The following is a 19471-nucleotide window of genomic DNA, read 5'->3' on the forward strand; positions in this document are numbered from 1 at the left end:
AGGCCCCATAGAAGTGAATGGGGCTGCGTGAAAATCGCAAGCATCCGCAAGAAAGTGCGGATGCGGTGCGATTTTCATGCACGGTTGCTAGGAGACGATCGGGATGGAGACCCGATCATTATTATTTCCCCTTATAACATGGTTATAAGGGAAAATAATAGCATTCTGAATACAGAATGCATAGTACAATAGGGCTGGAGGGGTTAAAAAAATTAAAAAATAATTTAACTTAATCCACTTGATCGCACAGCCGCATCTCTTCTGTCTTATTTGCTGTGTGCAGGAAAAGGACCTGTGGTGACATCACTGTGGTCATCACATGATCCATCACCATGGTAAAAGATCATGTGACTGACCATGTGATGACTGGGGTGACATCACCACAGGTCCTGTTCCTGCACACAGCAAATAATAAGACAGAAGGAGATGCCGGCTGCGCGAGCAAGTGGATTAAGGCGAGTTAAATTATTATTATTATTTTTTAACCCCTCCAGCACTATTATACTATGCATTCTGTATTCAGAATGCTATTATTTTCCCTTATAACCATGTTATAAGGGAATATAATACAATCTACAGAACACCGATCCCAAGCCCGAACTTCTGTGAAGAAGTTCGGGTTTGGGTACCAAACATGCCGATTTTTCTCACGCGCGTGCAAAACGCATGTTTTGCACTCGCGCTGAAAAATCGCGCATGTTCCGGCAACGCCCGTGAAAGAGGCCTTACAGTTCAGCCGGATCGCAGCCGGGACAAGTAATCAGTTCATGTCATCCACAATAAAGTCAAGCAGTCTCGGGGCTCCTTTAGGCTGGTTTCACATGGGCGTTGTGGAAAAAGATGCGGGTGCGTTGCGGGAACATGCACGATTTTCCGCGCGAGTGCAAAACATTGTAATGCGTTTTGCACGCGGGTGAGATAAATCGGCATGTTTGGTACCCAAACTCGAACTTCTTCACAGAAGTTCGGGTTTGGGTTCGGTGTTGTGAACATGGTTATAAGGGAAAATAATAGCATTCTTAATACAGAATGCTTAGTACAATAGGGCTAGAGGGGTTAAAAAAAAATTATTATTATTTAACTCACCTTAATCCACTTGCTCGTGCAGCCCGGCTTCCCTTCTTTCTTCTTCTTTGAGGAATAGGACCTTTGATGACGTCACTGCGCTCATCACATGGTCCATCACATAATCCATCACCATGGACAGTGACGTCATCAAAGGTCCTTTTCCTGTGCACAGCAAAGATGAAGACAGAAGAGATGCTGGCTGCGCGAGCAAGTGGATTAAGGGGAGTTAAATTATTTTTAATTTTTTTTTAACCCCTCCAACCCTATCGTACTATGCATTCTGTATTTAGAATGCTGTTATTTTCCCTTATAACCATGTTATGATCGGGTCTCCATCCCGATCGTCTCCTAGCAACCGTGCGTGAAAATCGCACCGCATCCGCACTTCACGCAGCCCCATTCACTTCAATGGGGCCTGTGTTGCGTGAAAAACGCAGAATATAGGACATACTGCGATTTTCATTCAACGCACAAGTGATGTGTGAAAACCAACGCTCATTTGCACAGCCCCATAGAAATGACTGGGTCCGGATTCAGTGCGGGTGCAATGCGTTCACCTCACGCATTTCACCCGCGCGGAAATCTCGCCCGTGTGAAAGGGGCCTTAGAAGCGTCCACAGGCTAGTGTTTGCCTCACACATGCCTTGCAGGGTGTGATCTGCAGCCTCTCACACAACAGACACACCCTGCATCATGCGGCTGAATTTTAAACACAATCGTGGACATGAGCCACGTACAAAACCCGGAGTGGACCGTGGGGAGTAAGCACCCACCCAGCTCTTTGCTTACTCCCAATAAAAGCCAGGCCCAGATTAGCTGAAACCAGCTATGCTAGTTAACCAGAGCATCCACTAACGGCTTTTACTCCACCAAGGCCGGGTTCCTTGGTGGCATGTCTCAGGTGCACCACAGCAAACCTCGATATGCATCTCCTTAATAGGTTTCTTGAACCATTCTCGGAGATACATACTGTCCTTAATATATGAGGCCTGTCACTGCCTCACACCTCTTTCTGCCATAAACGTGCACAATACCTTGCTGACTGACTCCAATGCACGGCCTTGTCGTTTCTGGACCTTCTAAACTTCCTTTTCTCTGGAGAACTTTGGTGATGAAGACGCTTTCTTGGCTGTAGATGTCTCAGAAATAAAGGCTCTCTGAGCTCAGGCCTAGCTCTGAGGAGCTCGCACATGTAGCTCTTCACTGTGGCACAGCTGGACTCTTACTATAATTAACCAGGGAGCCAACCAAGTCCATTGCCTGGCACCCTAATAGGGTGAGGCAAGGTGGTTAACCGCAAGCTGCCCAGAAAGTGCTGTTGGCATACACATACAGTACATGAGAACATTTCACTTAGGGCTCATGCACGCGACCGTTGTCTTGCGGTCAGTTTTTCACGGATCCGTTGTTCCGTATCTGAGTTTTCTTTTCTCTGATTTAAGTCCTCTTCCGTTCCGTTATTCCACAAAACATATCTGTATGGTTTCCGTATTTGATCCGTTTTTTGCAGATCGGAAACGGAAACAGTAACTTATTAATCACCAAACACATGAGCAATATGGGCTGGGCATAGCATTTCTACAGTATGGATCCGCAAAATACAGATGAAATGCAGATGACATACGGATGTGTGCTGTGTGCGTTCCGTATTTTTTGCAGACCCATTGACTTGAATGGGGCCTTGGACCGTGATTACTTAGAAGTCTATGGAAGGGGAGGGGAAGGAAGAGGAAGAGGAGGAGAAGGAAGGGGCTGGCACAGGGAGACGGCAGCTTGTTTATAAGTAACTTACTGTCTAAATTAACTGCTGGATTCACTCTTTCGTTATGCTGGCTGTGTAATGTCTTCCATTACCATGCCTGCCAAGTGTCCCTCTTTTTGACCCAAGTCACTCTGTCCCTCTTCGATCCTTAAATGTCCCTCTTTTTGACCTGGGGAATTAGTGCATTAATAAATTTACTAGCTCACTCCTTACTAAACTATGTGTATGGTTTCTACCTGTATATTAGACCATAACTTCATTATTTGGGGCAATTTGGACCTTATTTAAATTGATATTGAACTGCAAGAAAAAAATTGTGATTTTCAAAAGCTGGGAGATATGCATTACTGCTGCTTCTGAGATTGTGCTACAGAGAGTTAGGGAGCAGAATCTACAGTTTGTTTCATGTCTATGTGTCTAGGCACACAAGATCCCCAAAAATCTATGAAAACACTGAGAATTAAAGACAGATTTCAGAGGAAAAAAGTCATATAATAGCCTGCAATACTGTTATTCCTCAAATGCACCCACATGGTGGCTTATTCTGAAAAATTACCTGAAATGACGCATACACTTGAAGGTATATTTATAAATACATATATTTGCTTTGTACTGAGTCTCAGAATGTATTATGGTTCAGAGTTCTGCGGGCTTTGAAGCACGCACCTTTCACCATCCCTTACCATATAAAATGTGGTCATTTTCTACAATACTGTAACCGGATGTAGGAAAAAAAATTGGATTAATATTTACGCAGCTTGCCAAACTTTTAAGGGCATGTCTGTCAACAAGCTTGTGGACTGCTTCAACCCATAAAAAGCAGAATTGTGAGTGCGGCTCTGGATGATAATATGGGCTGTACCAAAGTAAGTGTTAGAATGTATTTATGATGCACTCAATTTGTATATATATATATTATACAGACGTGGACAAAATTGTTGGTACCCTTTGGTCAATGAAAGAAAAAGTCACAATGGTCACAGAAATAACTTTAATCTGACAAAAGTAATAATAAATTAAAATTCTATAAATGTTAACCAATGAAAGTCAGACATTGTTTTTCAACCATGCTTCAACAGAATTATGTAAAAAAATAAACTCATGAAACAGGCATGGACAAAAATGATGGTACCCCTAACTTAATATTTTGTTGCGCAACCTTTTGAGGCAATCACTGCAATCAAACGCTTCCTGTAACTGTCAATGAGACATCTGCACCTCTCAGCAGGTATTTTGGCCCACTCCTCATGAGCAAACTGCTCCAGTTGTGTCCGGTTTGAAGGGTGCCTTTTCCAGACTGCATGTTTCAGCTCCTTCCAAAGATGCTCAATAGGATTGAGGTCAGGGCTCATAGAAGGCCACTTTAGAATAGTCCAATTTTTTCCTCTTAGCCATTCTTGGGTGTTTTTAGCGGTGTGTTTTGGGTCATTGTCCTGTTGCAAGACCCATGACCTGCGACTGAGACCAAGCTTTCTGACACTGGCTAGTACATTTCTCTCTAGAATTCCTTGATAGTCTTGAGATTTCATTGTACCCTGCACAGATTCAAGACACCCTGTGCCAGACGCAGCAAAGCAGCCCCAGAACATAACAGAGCCTCCTCCATGTTTCACAGTAGGGACAGTGTTCTTTTCTTGATATGCTTCATTTTTTCGTCTGTGAACATACAGCTGATGTGCCTTGGCAAAAACTTCGATTTTTGTCTCATCTGTCCACAGGACATTCTCCCAGAAGCTTTGTGGCTTGTCAACATGTAGTTTGGCATATTCCAGTCTTGCTTTTTTATGATTCGTTTTCAACAATGGTGTCCTCCTTGGTCGTCTCCCATGTAGTCCACTTTGGCTCAAACAACGACGGATGGTGCGATCTGACACTGATGTTCCTTGAGCATGAAGTTCACCTTGAATCTCTTTAGAAGTCTTTCTAGGCTCTTTTGTTACCATTCGGATTATCCGTCTCTTAGATTTGTCATCAATTTTCCTCCTGCGGCCACGTCCAGGGAGGTTGGCTACAGTCCCATGGATCTTAAACTTATGAATAATATGTGCAACTGTACTCACAGGAACATCTAGTTGCTTGGAGATGGTCTTATAGCCTTTACCTTTAACATGCTTGTCTATAATTTTCTTTCTGATCTCTTGAGACAGCTCTTTCCTTTGCTTCCTCTGGTCCATGTCGAGTGTGGTACACACCATATCACCAAACAACACAGTGATTACCTGGAGCCATATATATAGGCCCAATGGCTGATTACAAGGTTGTAGACACCTGTGATGCTAATTAGTGGACACACCTTGAATTAACATGTCCCTTTGGTCACATTATGTTCTGTGTTTTCTAGGGGTACCATCATTTTTGTCCATGCCTGTTTCATGAGTTTATTTTTTTACATAATTCTGTTGAAGCATGGTTGAAAAACAATGTCTGACTTTCATTGGTTAACATTTATAGAATTTTAATTTATTATTACTTTTGTCAGATTAAAGTTATTTCTGTGACCATTGTGACTTTTTCTTTCATTGACCAAAGGGTACCAACAATTTTGTCCACGTCTGTATCTAAGGCTACTTTCACACTTGCGTTCAGAGCGGATCCATCTGGTGTCTGCACAGACGGATCCGCTCCTATAATGCAGACGATGGGATCCGTTCAGACGGATCCGTCCAGACTTTACATTGAAAGTCAATGGGGGACGGATCCATTTGAAATTGAGCCATATTGTGTCAACTTCAAATGGATTCGTCCCCATTGACTTACATTGTAAGTCTGGACGGATCCGTTTGGCTCCGCGCGGCCAGGCGGACACCCGAACGCTGCAAGCTGACTGCTGAGCGGAGGCCAAACGGTGCCAGACTGATGCATTCTGAGCGGATCCGCATCCACTCAGAATGCATTGGGGCAGTGCGGATCCGTTCGGAGCCTTCAAGCGGAACTCACAAGCGGAGCCCCAAACGCTAGTGTGAATGTAGCCTAAAATAGCCTAAGGCTCTTTCACACGGGCGTTGCGGGAAAATGTGCGGAAAAATCGCGCATGTTTGGTACCCAAACCCAAACTTCTTCACAGAAGTTCGGGCTTTGGATCGGTGTTCTGTAGATTGTATTATTTTTTCTTATAACATGGTTATAAGGGAAAATAATAGCATTCTGAATACAGAATGCATAGTACAATAGCGCTGGAGGGGTTAAAAAATAATAATAATAATTTAACTCACCTTAATCCACTTGATCGCGCAGCCGGCATCTCTTCTGTCTTCATCTTAGCTCTGTGCAGCAACAGGACCTGTGGTGACGTCACTCCGGTCATCACATGATCTTTTACCATGGTGATGGATCATGTGATGGACCATGTGATGACCGGAGTGACGTCACCACAGGTCCTGTTGCTGCACAGAGCTAAGATGAAGACAGAAGGAGATGCCGGGCTTCGCGATCAAGTGGATTAAGGTAAAGTTAAATTTTTATTTTATTTTTTTAACCCCTCCAGCGCTATTTTACTATGCATTCTGTATTCAGAATGCTAATATTTTCCCTTATAACCATGTTATAAGAGAAAATAATAATGATCGGGTCTCCATCCCGATCATCTCCTAGCAACTGTGCATGAAAAGCGCATCGCATCCGCACTTGCTTGCGGATGCTTGCGATTTTCACGCAACCCAATTCATTTCTATGGGGCCTGCGTTACGTGAAAAACGCAGAATATAGAGCATGCTGCGATTTTCACGCAACGCACAAGTGATGCGTGAAAATCACCGCTCATGTGAACAGCCCCATAGAAATGAATGGGTCGGTATTCAGTGCGGGTGCAATCCGTTCAACTAAAGCATCGCATCCACGCGGAATACTCGCCCGTGTGAAAGGGGCCTAAAATGGTGTTCACAGGTGGTGACAAGTTCCTTTTATTAGGCTGCATATCTTGCCAGGTGTTACCTATCCCCTATATTTATGATTTCCCTTTTTCTGTGTCATAATCTGGAAATTTATCAGGACATATTACTTTGGATTAAAGGAGTTTTAGGCCTCTTTCACACGGGCGTCATGTTTTTGGTGCGGGTGCGTTGCGGGAAAATGCATGATTTTTCCGCACGAGTGCAAAATATTGTAATGCATTTTGCACGCGCGTGAGAAAAGGCATGTTTGGTACCCGGACTTCTTCACAGAAGTTGGGGTTTGGGTTAGGTGTTGTGTAGATTTTATTATTCCCCCTTATAACATGGTTATAAGGGAAAATAATAGCATTCTTAATACAGAATGCATAGTACAATAGTGTTGGAGGGGTTAAAAAAAAATTAAAAATTATTTAACTCACCTTAAATAGGACCTTTCACTACAATAAAAAATCTAAACTAAGCATACAGACATGGAGAGCGGCGCCCAGGGATCTCCCTGCACTTACTATTATCCCTGGGCGCCGCTCCGTTCTCCCGGTATAGGCTCCAGTATCTTCAGATTTTCGACTCAACTGGGAGGAGCCTGCTCTTGTTCTCCTGGGCGTCTCTCAGGCTATGAGCTGAGCGCTGCGATTGGCCAGCCTGGGAATAGGAGACGCCCAGGAGAACAAGCAGGCTCCTCCCAGTTGAGCCGAAAATATGAAGATACCGGAGCCTATGCCGGGAGAACGGAGCGGCGCCCGGGGATAATAGTAAGTGCAGGGAGATCCCTGGGCGCCGCTCTCCATGGCAGCATACTTAGTTTAGATTTTTTATTGTAATGAAAGGTCCTCTTTAATCCACTTGATCGCGCAGTCCGGCTTCTCTTCTGTCTTCTTCTGTCTTCTTCTGTCTTCTTCCATGGTGATGGATCATGTGACGGACCATGTGATGACCGCAGTGACGTCACCACAGGTCATTTTCCTGTGCACAGCAAAGATGAAGACAGACGAGAAGTCGGGCTGCGCGAGCAAGTGGATTAAGGTGAGTTAAATTTTTATTTTTTTAACCCCTCCAACCCTATTGTACTATGCATTCTGTATTAAGAATGCTATTATTTTCCCTTATAACCATGTTATAAGGAAAAATAATAATCATGTCCCCATCCCGATCGTCTCCTAGCAACCGTGCGTGAAAATCGCACCGCATCTGCACTTGCTTGCGGATGCTTGCGATTTTTCACGCAGCCCCATTCACTTCTATGGGGCCTACGTTGCGTGAAAAACGCACAAAGAGGAGCGTGCTGCGATTTTCACGCAACACACAAGTGATGCATGAAAATCAACGCTCATGTGCACAGCCCAATAGAAGTGAATGGGTCCGGATTTAGTGCGGGTGCAATGCGTTCACCTCACGCATTGCACCCGCGTGGAAAACTCGCCCGTGTGAAAGGGGTCTTAGGCTGATGATCTATCCTCTGGATAACTCAGAGACGGCCGTGGTGCTACTGCAAGTGCCACTGCCTTCTCAAACAGCTGATCGGCGGTTGTCCTGGGTGTCGGAGCTCACGATCAGATCAGAGGATAGGTCATCAGTGTAAAACTCCCAGAAAACCCCTTTAATGTGTGTCCTCCCGATTCTGCCCCAGTAGCTGCCGGAAGAGCCAATAGTTATCTCGTGTATGGCCACCTTAAGTTTTTGGTTTTTCATAGCTTTCAATTTGAGCACAATTATGCAGTAATAGATCTAATGGCATTAGTCTGGACTTACATGAGAAGAGCACATTCCTAATTACTTTAAAGGGATTCTGTCACCTCCCCTAAGCCAAAAAACGATATAAAAGCAGCCATGAAGCACAGCTTACCTGGATTAGGCTGTGCTCTTTTATCTTGAAATCCGTCCAGCAGTTACTGCAAAAAACGACTTTGATTGATATGTAAATGTGTCCTGAAGGTGCCCAGAGGGGCGTTTTGTTCTTCTTAGTGAGCCCAGTACCGCCCCTCTTTCAGTGCCCAGCCCGCCTTCCTTGTACTGTCTAACCGCCCCCAGCCTGCCACAGCCTCTCCTCCCCCCTCCCTCACGCCGAACGAACTCTCGCACAGGCGCAGTACCCACTGAGGGCTGCGCCTGTGCGATCATCAGGAGACTGAGGGCGGCAGCTTCATCTTCGTCACTGGGCATGCGCTGAGCCCAGTGACGTCCGATGCTCGCTCTTCCCTGCTGACTGAGGGAAGAGCGAGCATCGGACGTCACTGGGCTCGGCGCATGCCCAGTGACGAGGATGAAGCTCCTGCCCTCAGTCTCCTGCTGATCGCACAGGCGCAGCCCTCAGTGGGTACTGCGCCTGTGCGAGAGTTCGTTCGGCGTGAGGGAGGGGGAGGAGAGGCTGTGGCAGGCTGGGGGCGGCGGTTAGACAGTACAAGGAAGGCGGGCTGGGCACTGTAAGAGGGGCGGTACTGGGCTCTCTAAGAAGAACAAAACGCCCCTCTGGGCACCTTCAGGACACATTTACATATCAATCAAAGTAGTTTTTTGCAGTAACTGCTGGACGGATTTCAAGATAAAAGAGCACAGCCTAATCCAGGTAAGCTGTGCTTCATGGCTGCTTTAAAATAGTTTTTTGGCTTAGGGGAGGTGACAGAATCCCTTTAAAGGAGTTGTTCACCCTGGGGGAGGGGTCTCTCGGACAGACCCCCTACACTGGCTGGGGCTGTGGAGGAAATCATAGTTAACTGATCCCCGCTGCTGGGTTCCGGCTCCTTCACTCACCTCGGACCACTGCAGCTATCAAGTCTCCCCGCATCAACATCTGGTTTGATGTGGGTAAGGCTACTTTCATACTGGCGTTAAGCTTTTCCGACAGGCTGTTCCGGCAGGGGAACAGTCTGCCGGATCCGTACAACCGTTTGCAAAACTGTAGTATGGATTTAGCAGGCTGTTCCCCTGCCGGAAAAGCTTAACGCCAGTATGAAAGTAGCCTTAGTCATTGGTAGTGGCATGTCTCCCATGCGCCACGTGACCCAGAGACATGGAACCCAGGAGAGGGGATTAGGTAAGTATGATTTCCTCCACAGGTCCGTCCGGCCACACTTAGGGGGCTTTGCCAGAGACCCACAGGGGTGAACAACCTCTTCAAGGCACTTTCAGATTTTTATAGTTTTAATATGGAAGCACATGTATTTTTCATCCGTGTACTGTCTGCATTTTTAGACAGGATTGACACCTACATTCTATTTTTTCAATGCACCAAACCATGTAGCCTGCGGTACCATTTGGCACTATAAATAAACCTATATGGTGTGCTATTTTTCTTTGCAAAAGAAGTTAGTTGGCTGAGGGATCTATAATCTATGCCCACTCTATGTTTTCATCCATCTGGAAAAAAAGCAAAAGGAATTATTAAACATAATTTTTTGAAACTACAGCATGCCTGGCTTTGATATATCCAGCTGAGTCTATGTGAGTCAAACAAGAAGTACTCATTTTGAGCAAGGCTGCTCTCTTGTGGCTATGAGTGGTACTGCAACAGCTATACTATAATAGCTTTTATATGAGTGACATTTTATACCTATGTTACCAATGATCATTTCTGAAACCTAAAAACAACACGTAACCTCTCCTGACATGTCTGTTCTGGCAACTACTTGCATTCCTCAGGCAATTATAATTCTGGAGCATCTTTTCTTATAATGCAGTGTTGTGCTGTTCCTCTATTATTTCTACAAAAATGTAGGAATAAATTGCTAACTGGGTGATTCCATTCCCCCTCTTCTACTTCCAACACATACCGTAGTTCGCAAGTTTATTTCATTCATAAAATAAAATAAACATTTGTTGAATCTCTGCTCGGCAAGAGGTAGCCACCTAGAAACAGCAAGCAACTAAGCCCAGCTTAGAAGGAATACCACTCCTGTATCTGATACTTCCTTGTGACCCTGCGCTGCACTCTCTGTTGGGAGAGCACTGATGAGATGCAGCCCATGTCACAGTGACTTTGTTAGTACATAACCCATTCTAAAAAGGAGGAGCAGCAATAAAAATGCTAGTCTAGTCCGCACTATATTGGATTGGACAGGAGTACGCAACACCCTCCCTTTACTGGGGTGTGCAAGGAAAGCAGGCGCAAGTGTCCTAGGCTCCAGTCTCTACTGCAAGAGAGTGGGAGGAAAGAAAGTGTGCACTTAGTGTAGCGTCATTTGTGTGTCCTCTACATATCCCCTGCACTGAAGAGGCCTGCTGCAACATCAAGGAGTAGAAACTGTAGTGCCTGGCCAGGGACATAATGTTATGTTGTGTGTTGCACCCAGCATAGCTGTGTATGGATGGCATAGCTAAGGTCAATAATCCGGGCTCAACCCCTGCAGGAGGTTGGGTGGAGATCCAGGATCAGTTAGTGCAGAGTGAGAGTTCAGAGAGGAAGAAAGCTGGCCCTTTTTCTCCTTCTTAGGCCCAGAACATCCCAGAGACAAACAGATCTATGTGTGAAATAGACCTGTATTAGACCAGCAGATGAGACAATTGTAGGGAAGAAAGTGTTCCTTCCTGACAACTGCCTGCCCGTCAGTGGAGGAGACCGCTGCTGGTACATTCGACGATCTCCTCCACAGTACGGGGAGGAGTGATCACTAATACCATCGCTCATCCCCTTACAGAATCATTATTTGACAGCAGCAGAGCGTAATTAGACCGCACAAGCTGCTGCTGGCAAACAATGATTCCTCAGCCTCCTTAAAAATTGTGATTTCCCAATGAACAAGCTTGCGTAATCGCAGTACTTTCAGGGCCGGTGCTACCATAAGGCAGACCAAGCAGCTGCCTTAGGGCGAACCCTGGGGGAGGGCGGAAAAATGTGACATGGAGGGGGAGAAATGTGACATGGAGGGCTGATGTGACATAGGGGGTGATTTGACATGGAGGGGGAGAAATGTGACATGGGGGGCTGATGGCTGACATATGGGCATGATGGATGGGGGCTAATGGCCTACATGACGGCATAATGGCTAACATGGGGGGCTGATGTCTGACATGGGGGCATGATGGATGGGGGCTAATGGCCTACATGACGGCATAATGGCTAACATGGGGGGCTGATGTCTGACATGGGGGTCTAATCTGAGGTCTGATTAACATTGGGGGTCTGATTGGGGCTGTGAGAAAAGATCTGATTAACATTGGGGGTCTGATTGCTGGTCTGACCTGAGGTGTAATGGAAAATATTTTTTTTCTTATTATCCTCCTCTAAAACCTAGGTGTGTCTTAGAGGGCAAAAAATACGATCCTCAAACCTGCGATTGTCTGAAGCAGAGAGAAGATACCAGGACCACACAGAGGAGAAGCCAGCTGCTGCAGACTGGACCAGGGCCAGGTGAGCTGCAAGGGGGGGCGCCAAAATGTAGCTTTGCTTGTGTTGGCAAAAATCCTTGCACCGGCCCTGAGTACTTTTACACAGGCAGATCATCGCTAATGAGTGCTCTCACAAACACTTGTTAGCGATGATCTGCCCGACTATCTCCTGGTCTAATACAGTCCTTACTGGAAGATCAACAGAAAGAGGAAGATAAAGGAGAATGTGGAATATGCATGGCCAAGCATAGAAGTCAACAAGGTAACCTGCGACTACAGCCATTCAGACTTTGCTGCTGTGGGGGACACCGTTAAGACACCTATTACACTTGGACACATCCAGGCCAGACATACTTTCAAAACCCTATATCTCATAGTAGATAATGGAGCTATTTTTGCCAAGGTACTGTTGCCAGCCATAGAGTCTACTGATAGAGACTTCAGCAAAATAGTCTACAAAGAGGGCCATTACTCTCATCCCTGATTAAATCCATACACTGCTATCTGGGAGAGAATTGCGCTGTGTACAGTTGGAACCGTGTTTTGCTAGAATTGGATATACTACAACTCCCATTTTGCACATCAGTAAAGAGACGTTTATTCTTCTACCACTGGCCTGGTTTTCTGACTCCTGCACCATTCACTGGCCATTGCACTCTACACACCCTGCTTTGCACCTATACAAACACCTAACATCACAGGCACCCCAATCAGGGGGTGCCCTAAGGGAAGAAAGGGTGCCCCCTCCTTTCATGGCACGGCTCTAAGAAGCTACAGTTTAAAGAAAGCTGCCGTGATTGACGGTGACAGCCAGAGCCACTTGCACTCCCATCCTCCACTCTGGCTCCTCCTGGGCTTCTGCACTTTGACACGTCCATGGACATAACATCCCAGGAATTTCTTTACTATTAATGAGCCCTTAGATTGGTGGGGGTCCGACTGCTGCCGCACTCCACTGAGCTCTGTGGCCTCCTCACAGCATAAGGCATCTTGCACACGAACGTATTTTCATTCCGTGTCCGTTCCGTTTTTTTTGTGGACCGTATATGGAACCATTCATTTCAATGAGTCCACAAAAAAACGGAAGGTACTCCGTGTGCATTGTGTTTCCTTATTTCTATATTTCTGTTCCGCAAAAAATAGAACATGTCCTATTATTGCATTACGGACAAGGATAGTACTGTTCTATGAAGGGCCAGCTGTTCAGTTCCGCAAAATACGGATGTTATCTGTATTTTTTGAGGATCTGTTTTATACGGACCGCAAAATACATATGGTCATGTGCAAGAGGCCTCACAAGCATAGGAAGAGGCTGTAGCGATCAACGGAGCACCAAAGGCGGATCAAAAGGTGATCAGTGGGGGTCCAGGGTGTGGGACCTCCACAGATTTGATATTGGTGATGGCTATCTCTTTCTTTTTTTGTGTGTCTCCTGTGTATTACCCAATTAGAACGCGGCTTTGAAGTAGTCAAGAACATAAGTATTCAATTTACTTGCAGCAGCACCTACAGGTGATATGCAGTATTACATTTGAAATAGCGACCATGTAATACAAGGTCAGGACTCATATTCAATCAGAGAGGGGGGCACTCTTTGTAGTAGTGTTCTGCACTGGATCATAGAGGTTAAGTTCTGAGGTCCAACATCTGTGATATCCAGATATGGTAACACTTATCGGGACAATACCTCAAACAGCTCTAGTGATTTCTACTAATATATAATCTGTAAAATATGTTATCTTACCTTTACTGTATTGTCTGTTGCAATTGAAAAGATTTTGTTATCTTCTGATGAGACTTCAAGAAAAAATATAGGCGCAGTATGACCGCGAAGCATGCCTGTCGCCCGCCTATAAAGAGCAATAAGGTTTTATGATCTCATTTTTGCACCAACCACTGTACAGTATTTTGGTACAGAAAAATATATGATATGCTGAGAAGTTGTGAACTCACTAATCCAGTTATCTGGATATAGACATGATATATAACTTACGCAGGCATGTAGAGGTTCCACAGTCTAATAATGCGATCCATTCCTCCTGTTACAACAAGGCTGTTCTTTTTGCAGAATGCAAAAGTTTTCACCCCTTTATATATGCGGAATACTGTTTGGTCTCCACTTGCTCTCCTCTGTGGTGGTCCAGGTGTGAATGCTCCTCTACGTCCCTTCAGGTCTTTCACGTGGTCTTTTATGTCCTTCATCTGCTGTTCTACATTTGTTGTCCCAACTGTACAACCTTTTAAAAGAGCAAATATGAGATGACGCTTATATCTGGCTTGGGGAATTATAAATGTAACCATGAAATTCACTTTGGTGGGACTAGACATTCGTTTTAGGACAACGATAGTACTGAAAGTTTGAAACATGTACAAACATAGAGGAGATAAGTCAAAAGAGTTTCTGGCTCCTTGATCCCATGACAGGAGAGCCTAGTGCTTGCCGACCCCTCACTCAGTCCCTTCTTTATAGAAGGGTGAGGAGATTCTTTGCTCCCTTGTTTGTCCATAGATAAATGAATGCTTCCAATCATTCACAGCAAACAGAGATCTTACAGGTTGCAAACAAAAATTGAAATAAACTGTGAGAAACTAGCAACTTTTCATTTATGGAAAACCAAAATTGCCCTTCAAGTTAAAGGGGTTGGCCCATCTGGGATACTGATGGCATATTCCTAGTATATGCCATCAATGTCAGATAGGACTATGTTTCTTAGATGAACACACTGCGCATGCACTAGGTGCTTTCCATTTATTGCTGTGGGAGTGCCGAACAACAGCCAAGCAAGCAGACTCGCTGTTTTCGGAAGCCCCATAGTGGTGAATGGAGAATGTACCTAATAAGCATGGCTACCTTTCCATTCACCATTAAGGGCCGGCACTTGGCTGTTTTCGGAACCTCCATAGTGGTGAATGGAGAGTGTACCTCATAAGCATGGCTACCTTTGCATTCACAGTTAAGGACTGACACTTGGCTGTTTTCTGAACTCCCATAGTGGTAAACAGAGGGTGGCTGGAAGCTATGGCACTCTTTCCTCTCTAGCTGGCAATAATACTCTGTCAATGGTGGCTGTAATGTCCGCTGCAGGATACAAGGTCTTGATGGCATATCTGTCCAAGATATGTTCAAGTGTGAAGGGTGTCTTAACAGAGTCCCGCCACTGCAGTAAGGTCTGAATGGCTGTAGTTGCCGGTTACCTTACTGACTCTACTATTGATCATGCAGATTCTAATTTCTCCTTTTCTCTCTCTTTCTATAGATCTTGCAGAGTCTCTGGAACTTGAGGCCCAAGAAGAAGGAGCACATGGACTTTGCTTCCTTCCCCTCTGAAACTCCAGACTATACTCTCCCTAAAAGTTAGGGGTGGGGCCAGCCCACATCTAACCTCCTATGTGGGTTGAGCCAGGGTGATTAAGCCTGTTTTTGCCATTCATACACATTATAATGGTGGGAACACATAACATGGCAATGAATCACATAACATTAAAAAACAAACTTATATGCAGATACCCCCTGCACTGGGGTACTGCACTTAACTGAGAGACTACCCCTAAAGGAAAGAGAACAGACATACACTGGAGGTGTAGAACCATCAAGGTCAAACTGGATTCAGACAGTAAGGCACTCCACATTTATGGCAATAAGACTTTACTGCTTGTGGAAAGGGTTAATTGTAACTCTGAGGCAGACTGGCCATCCAAGATCTGCACCCTGCTAATGAGTGTGGGACTGCACACCTGTGGTTATTTGGGAAGATTGCAAATTGTACCTAGAAAGAAACTCAGGGAGGACCACTACTACCATCATTGCTACTGCCTATACACATATTGGGAGAAGCCTATTCTGTAACATACTTCAGAACTGTGCCTTTTGCTGCTATATGAACTACTACTCCCATTAGCTATTCAGTAAAGAGAGACATTATTTATTGTAACCAAACAATCCAGGTCATTGACTCCATCATCATTTGACAGCCCTTATCCACCCCTGCTCTCCTGCCTTGCACCCTGCCAATCATCTACCATTAAGGGCACCCCTGACACCACCAGACAGGAGACCCCAAAAGTCCAATGTGTCCCCTGAGGAAAGAATGGGTGAGCCCTCCCATCACTGCATGGCCCCAGAGAGTGCTGGAGTGAGGACAGCCACCGTGAACCACCATCGCTCCTATCAGTGTCACAACTACCACTCCCCTCCTCCCAGTTCTCCCCCTGCGGGTCACTGCACGATCGGGTCAGGGGAACTGCAGTCGGTCCAGGAGATGTGGCCGCCATGTTTTCCAGCTGTTACATTGGGTGCACATACCAGCCATGACATTGCACTTCTCATATATTAACTTACCAATTACTAAAGCTGTAGACTCATCATTTGAAGCAGAAATGACCGCTTTAATGGAATCATAATATTTCATCTGGAAAAATCAAACAGTCATATACTTATTTAAAGTACGACTCCATTTAAAAAAAAAAAAAACATTGCAAAAATTACTTTTTTATTTATTCATTTTTTTATTTGATTTATTTAATTCCATTATTTAGATACAGCTTTATAGAAAGGAAGAGAAATCATGAGATTTATGAAACTGAATAAAAGACACTAGTGTAAAGGAAAACCCCTTAAAGGGAATGTGTAATTACATAATTAGCTATTAGATAATTAGCTTCCTGTTCTTTGAGAGCAGCCACGTGGGCCACAGACACTAAAACCTGGAGAACATCTGTGGCATTGTGCTGTGTGATCAAACTGCACATTTCAGAGTGGTCTTTTATTGTGGGAAGTCTAAGGCACACCTGTGCAATATTCATGCTGTCTAATCAGCACCTTGATATGCCACACCTGTGAGGTGGGATTGATTATCTCGGCAAAGGAGAAGTGCTCACTAACACAGATTTAGACAGATTTGTGAACAATATTTGAGAGTAATGGGTCTTTTGTGTTTGTAGAAAATGTTTCAGATCTTTGAGTTAAGCTCATGCAAAATGGGAACAAAACGAAAGTGTTGCGTTTATATTTTTGTTCAGTTTATATGCTAATGCATATGTTTTTTGTTTTTTTTGCAGAATGGGAAATCGTAGTGTACCACGTCTTTCTATCCTGCAAAGTCCAGAAAAAAATAATATAATTTTATTTTACAATGGAGCTCTATGGTGACGGATGCCACAGTATGGCATCTGTCTGAGGCGTCAGTTATTGTATACGTTTTTTCATGTATGTTAAACGTATGACCGAAACATGATGTGAACCCGGCCTAACTGACAGGAACAAAGCTGAACAGACTCCAATGACTATGATGGAGTCCATTCAGTTTCTGTTTGGGATCCTGTCTTTTTACCGGACAAAAAAGTCCTGCATGCAAGGATTTTCTGTCTTTTTGACAAAATCTGTGGAGGAGGCTCCAAACGCAGCCTCCAAAGCAGATATGAACAAGTGAAGGCCACGTATTATGTATTTAAAATGACTTTAACTTTCTCGTACTCCTCCTCGGCTAAAAATACTCCTCAAAAATGGTAAGAGAAGTATTTTTACTCTTCCGGAAAAAAATTTAGCTTGACCTCTGAGGCCTAGTAGCCGCTGCAAAAACTGCCTGATTTGAGAATTTTTTTTAAACATGGACAGTGATCGCCAAAAATTCAAAAAAAAAATCTGTGTTACTTTGCTGCAGGGGAGCCATGAGGCCGTTACCTCTTGGAGTAGTCCCTGTGTGGTTGCCAGCTAACCCACAGGGGTCAGAGACACCGATGAGACACTGAGGAGTCAGGAAAAGTCGTAGTCAGGGACAGGCCGAAATCAGTGCGGGTTGAGTACATGCTTAACGGAAACGATCCAAGGGAGGGCAGGAAGCTAAGGGTCAATACAGAGGTCAGGTACAGGTCATTTCAGACAGCTGAAGGTCAGAGGTCAGAGTACAGTAAACAGGCAGAGGTCAGTACATGGGCAGACAAATGGCTACATCACACCTTCACAGGAACTAGCAAGCTAAGGAATGTATTGCTCAGGCACACTCATACAGGAGTAGGTGCCTTAAGCCATACGCTGGTGAAGATGAGGGTGAGTGTATGCTGGCCCTTTAAGAGCCAGAAGATGCGCATGTCCTATGGGAAGAGGAAGTGAGATCTTGCTGTCTGCGTGAAGGGACAGAGCGGACTCAATGGTTGGACTCGCTGAGAAGACAGCAGGACAGGGTAACTAGAGCAGTGGCAGCTCGTGGCCACCGCTGTAACAATCTGTTTAACATATAAAAGTAATTTTAACAAAAGGTCACACAGATACACAAAGATCCCTTGCACTTACTTGTGTAACCCAATCTCCATGTACTTTCCAGCGGATTAAAGTTACATGAGGAGAAAGAATGGCATTCTCCAAGACAATGGTTGGCATTATGTTATCTGGGCGAGGCTTCTTCTTCCACATTCTAAACATAAAAAATGTATATTATTACAGGATAAAGTCGTCAATCAATCAGGATGATCCATACAAACATTCATTGACAGAATCACGTTAATAGGAAATCAGCCAACCAATGTGACAAGAAGGAGAGTTCACAAGAAGTTTTTTCATGTGTTGTTTCTGGCAAGTATTACGCACATATTTACCACTGACATACATGAGAAACTGTGCCCCGTGTATTTAAATGTGAAATATGTGCCACAGTTCATCCCGCATGCATTTTTATGATGTCATCTGTATTGGGTGTCTTAATGCTACGTTCACATGTACAGTGAGGAACAGAAGTATTTGAACACCCTGCGATTTTACAAGTTCTCCCACTTAGAAATCATGGAGGAGTCGGAAATTCACATTGTAGATGCATTCCCACTCAGAGACAGAATAAAAAAAAAAGATTCAGGAAATCACATTGTATGATTTTAAAAGAATTTATTTGTCTTGCTCTGCTGAACATAAGTATATAAACACCTGAGAAACAGCAAGAATTCTGGCTCTCGAAGACCTGTTACTGTGCCTTTAAAAAGTCCACCTCTTTATTATACGCTAAAATTGACATGACAAACTTAATCTGTAGGTCAGTACGATTACAGCAATACCAAAATTACATAGTTTTTATTTTGTTTTAGTACTTAAAAAAACACCTATAACTTTTTTTGTGTTTGTGCTTGCAGAGCTGTATGAGGGCTTGCTTTTTGTGGCATGATTTTTCGTTTTTATCGGTACCAATTTGGGGTACATATGACTTTTTGATCACTTTTTATTCAATTTTTTTAGGAGGAGCAAAGTGTTTTTTTTTCTATTATGGCATTCACCACGCAGGAGAAATATTTTAATATTTTATTAGTTTGGACATCTTTGGCCGAGGCGATACCTATTATGTTTATATTTTATTGTTTATTTATTTTCATATTTAAACTCGAGAAAGGAGGTGGTTTGAATTATTTTTTATTTTTTTTGAGGGTGGTATTAAAAAAAAAATTTTTT

The 19471-nt window shown here is 44.2% G+C and overlaps 1 protein-coding gene across 1 annotated transcript in view; it reads right to left on the reverse strand.

Annotated features, from left to right (window-relative positions):
* Positions 1–19471, reverse strand: part of LOC122932848 (WD repeat-containing protein 49-like) — a 190342-nt gene that overhangs the window by 106883 nt on the left and 63988 nt on the right. Inside the window, exons 11-14 of the mRNA XM_044287488.1 lie at positions 18332–18452; positions 16382–16451; positions 14036–14279; positions 13787–13892 (exon numbers count right to left, since the gene is read on the reverse strand). Coding sequence (XP_044143423.1) covers positions 13787–13892; positions 14036–14279; positions 16382–16451; positions 18332–18452 — 541 coding nt within the window. The remainder of the gene's footprint in view (positions 1–13786; positions 13893–14035; positions 14280–16381; positions 16452–18331; positions 18453–19471) is intronic.

The sequence above is a fragment of the Bufo gargarizans genome, chromosome 3, assembly GCF_014858855.1.
Source record: "Bufo gargarizans isolate SCDJY-AF-19 chromosome 3, ASM1485885v1, whole genome shotgun sequence".
Lineage (NCBI taxonomy): Eukaryota > Metazoa > Chordata > Amphibia > Anura > Bufonidae > Bufo > Bufo gargarizans.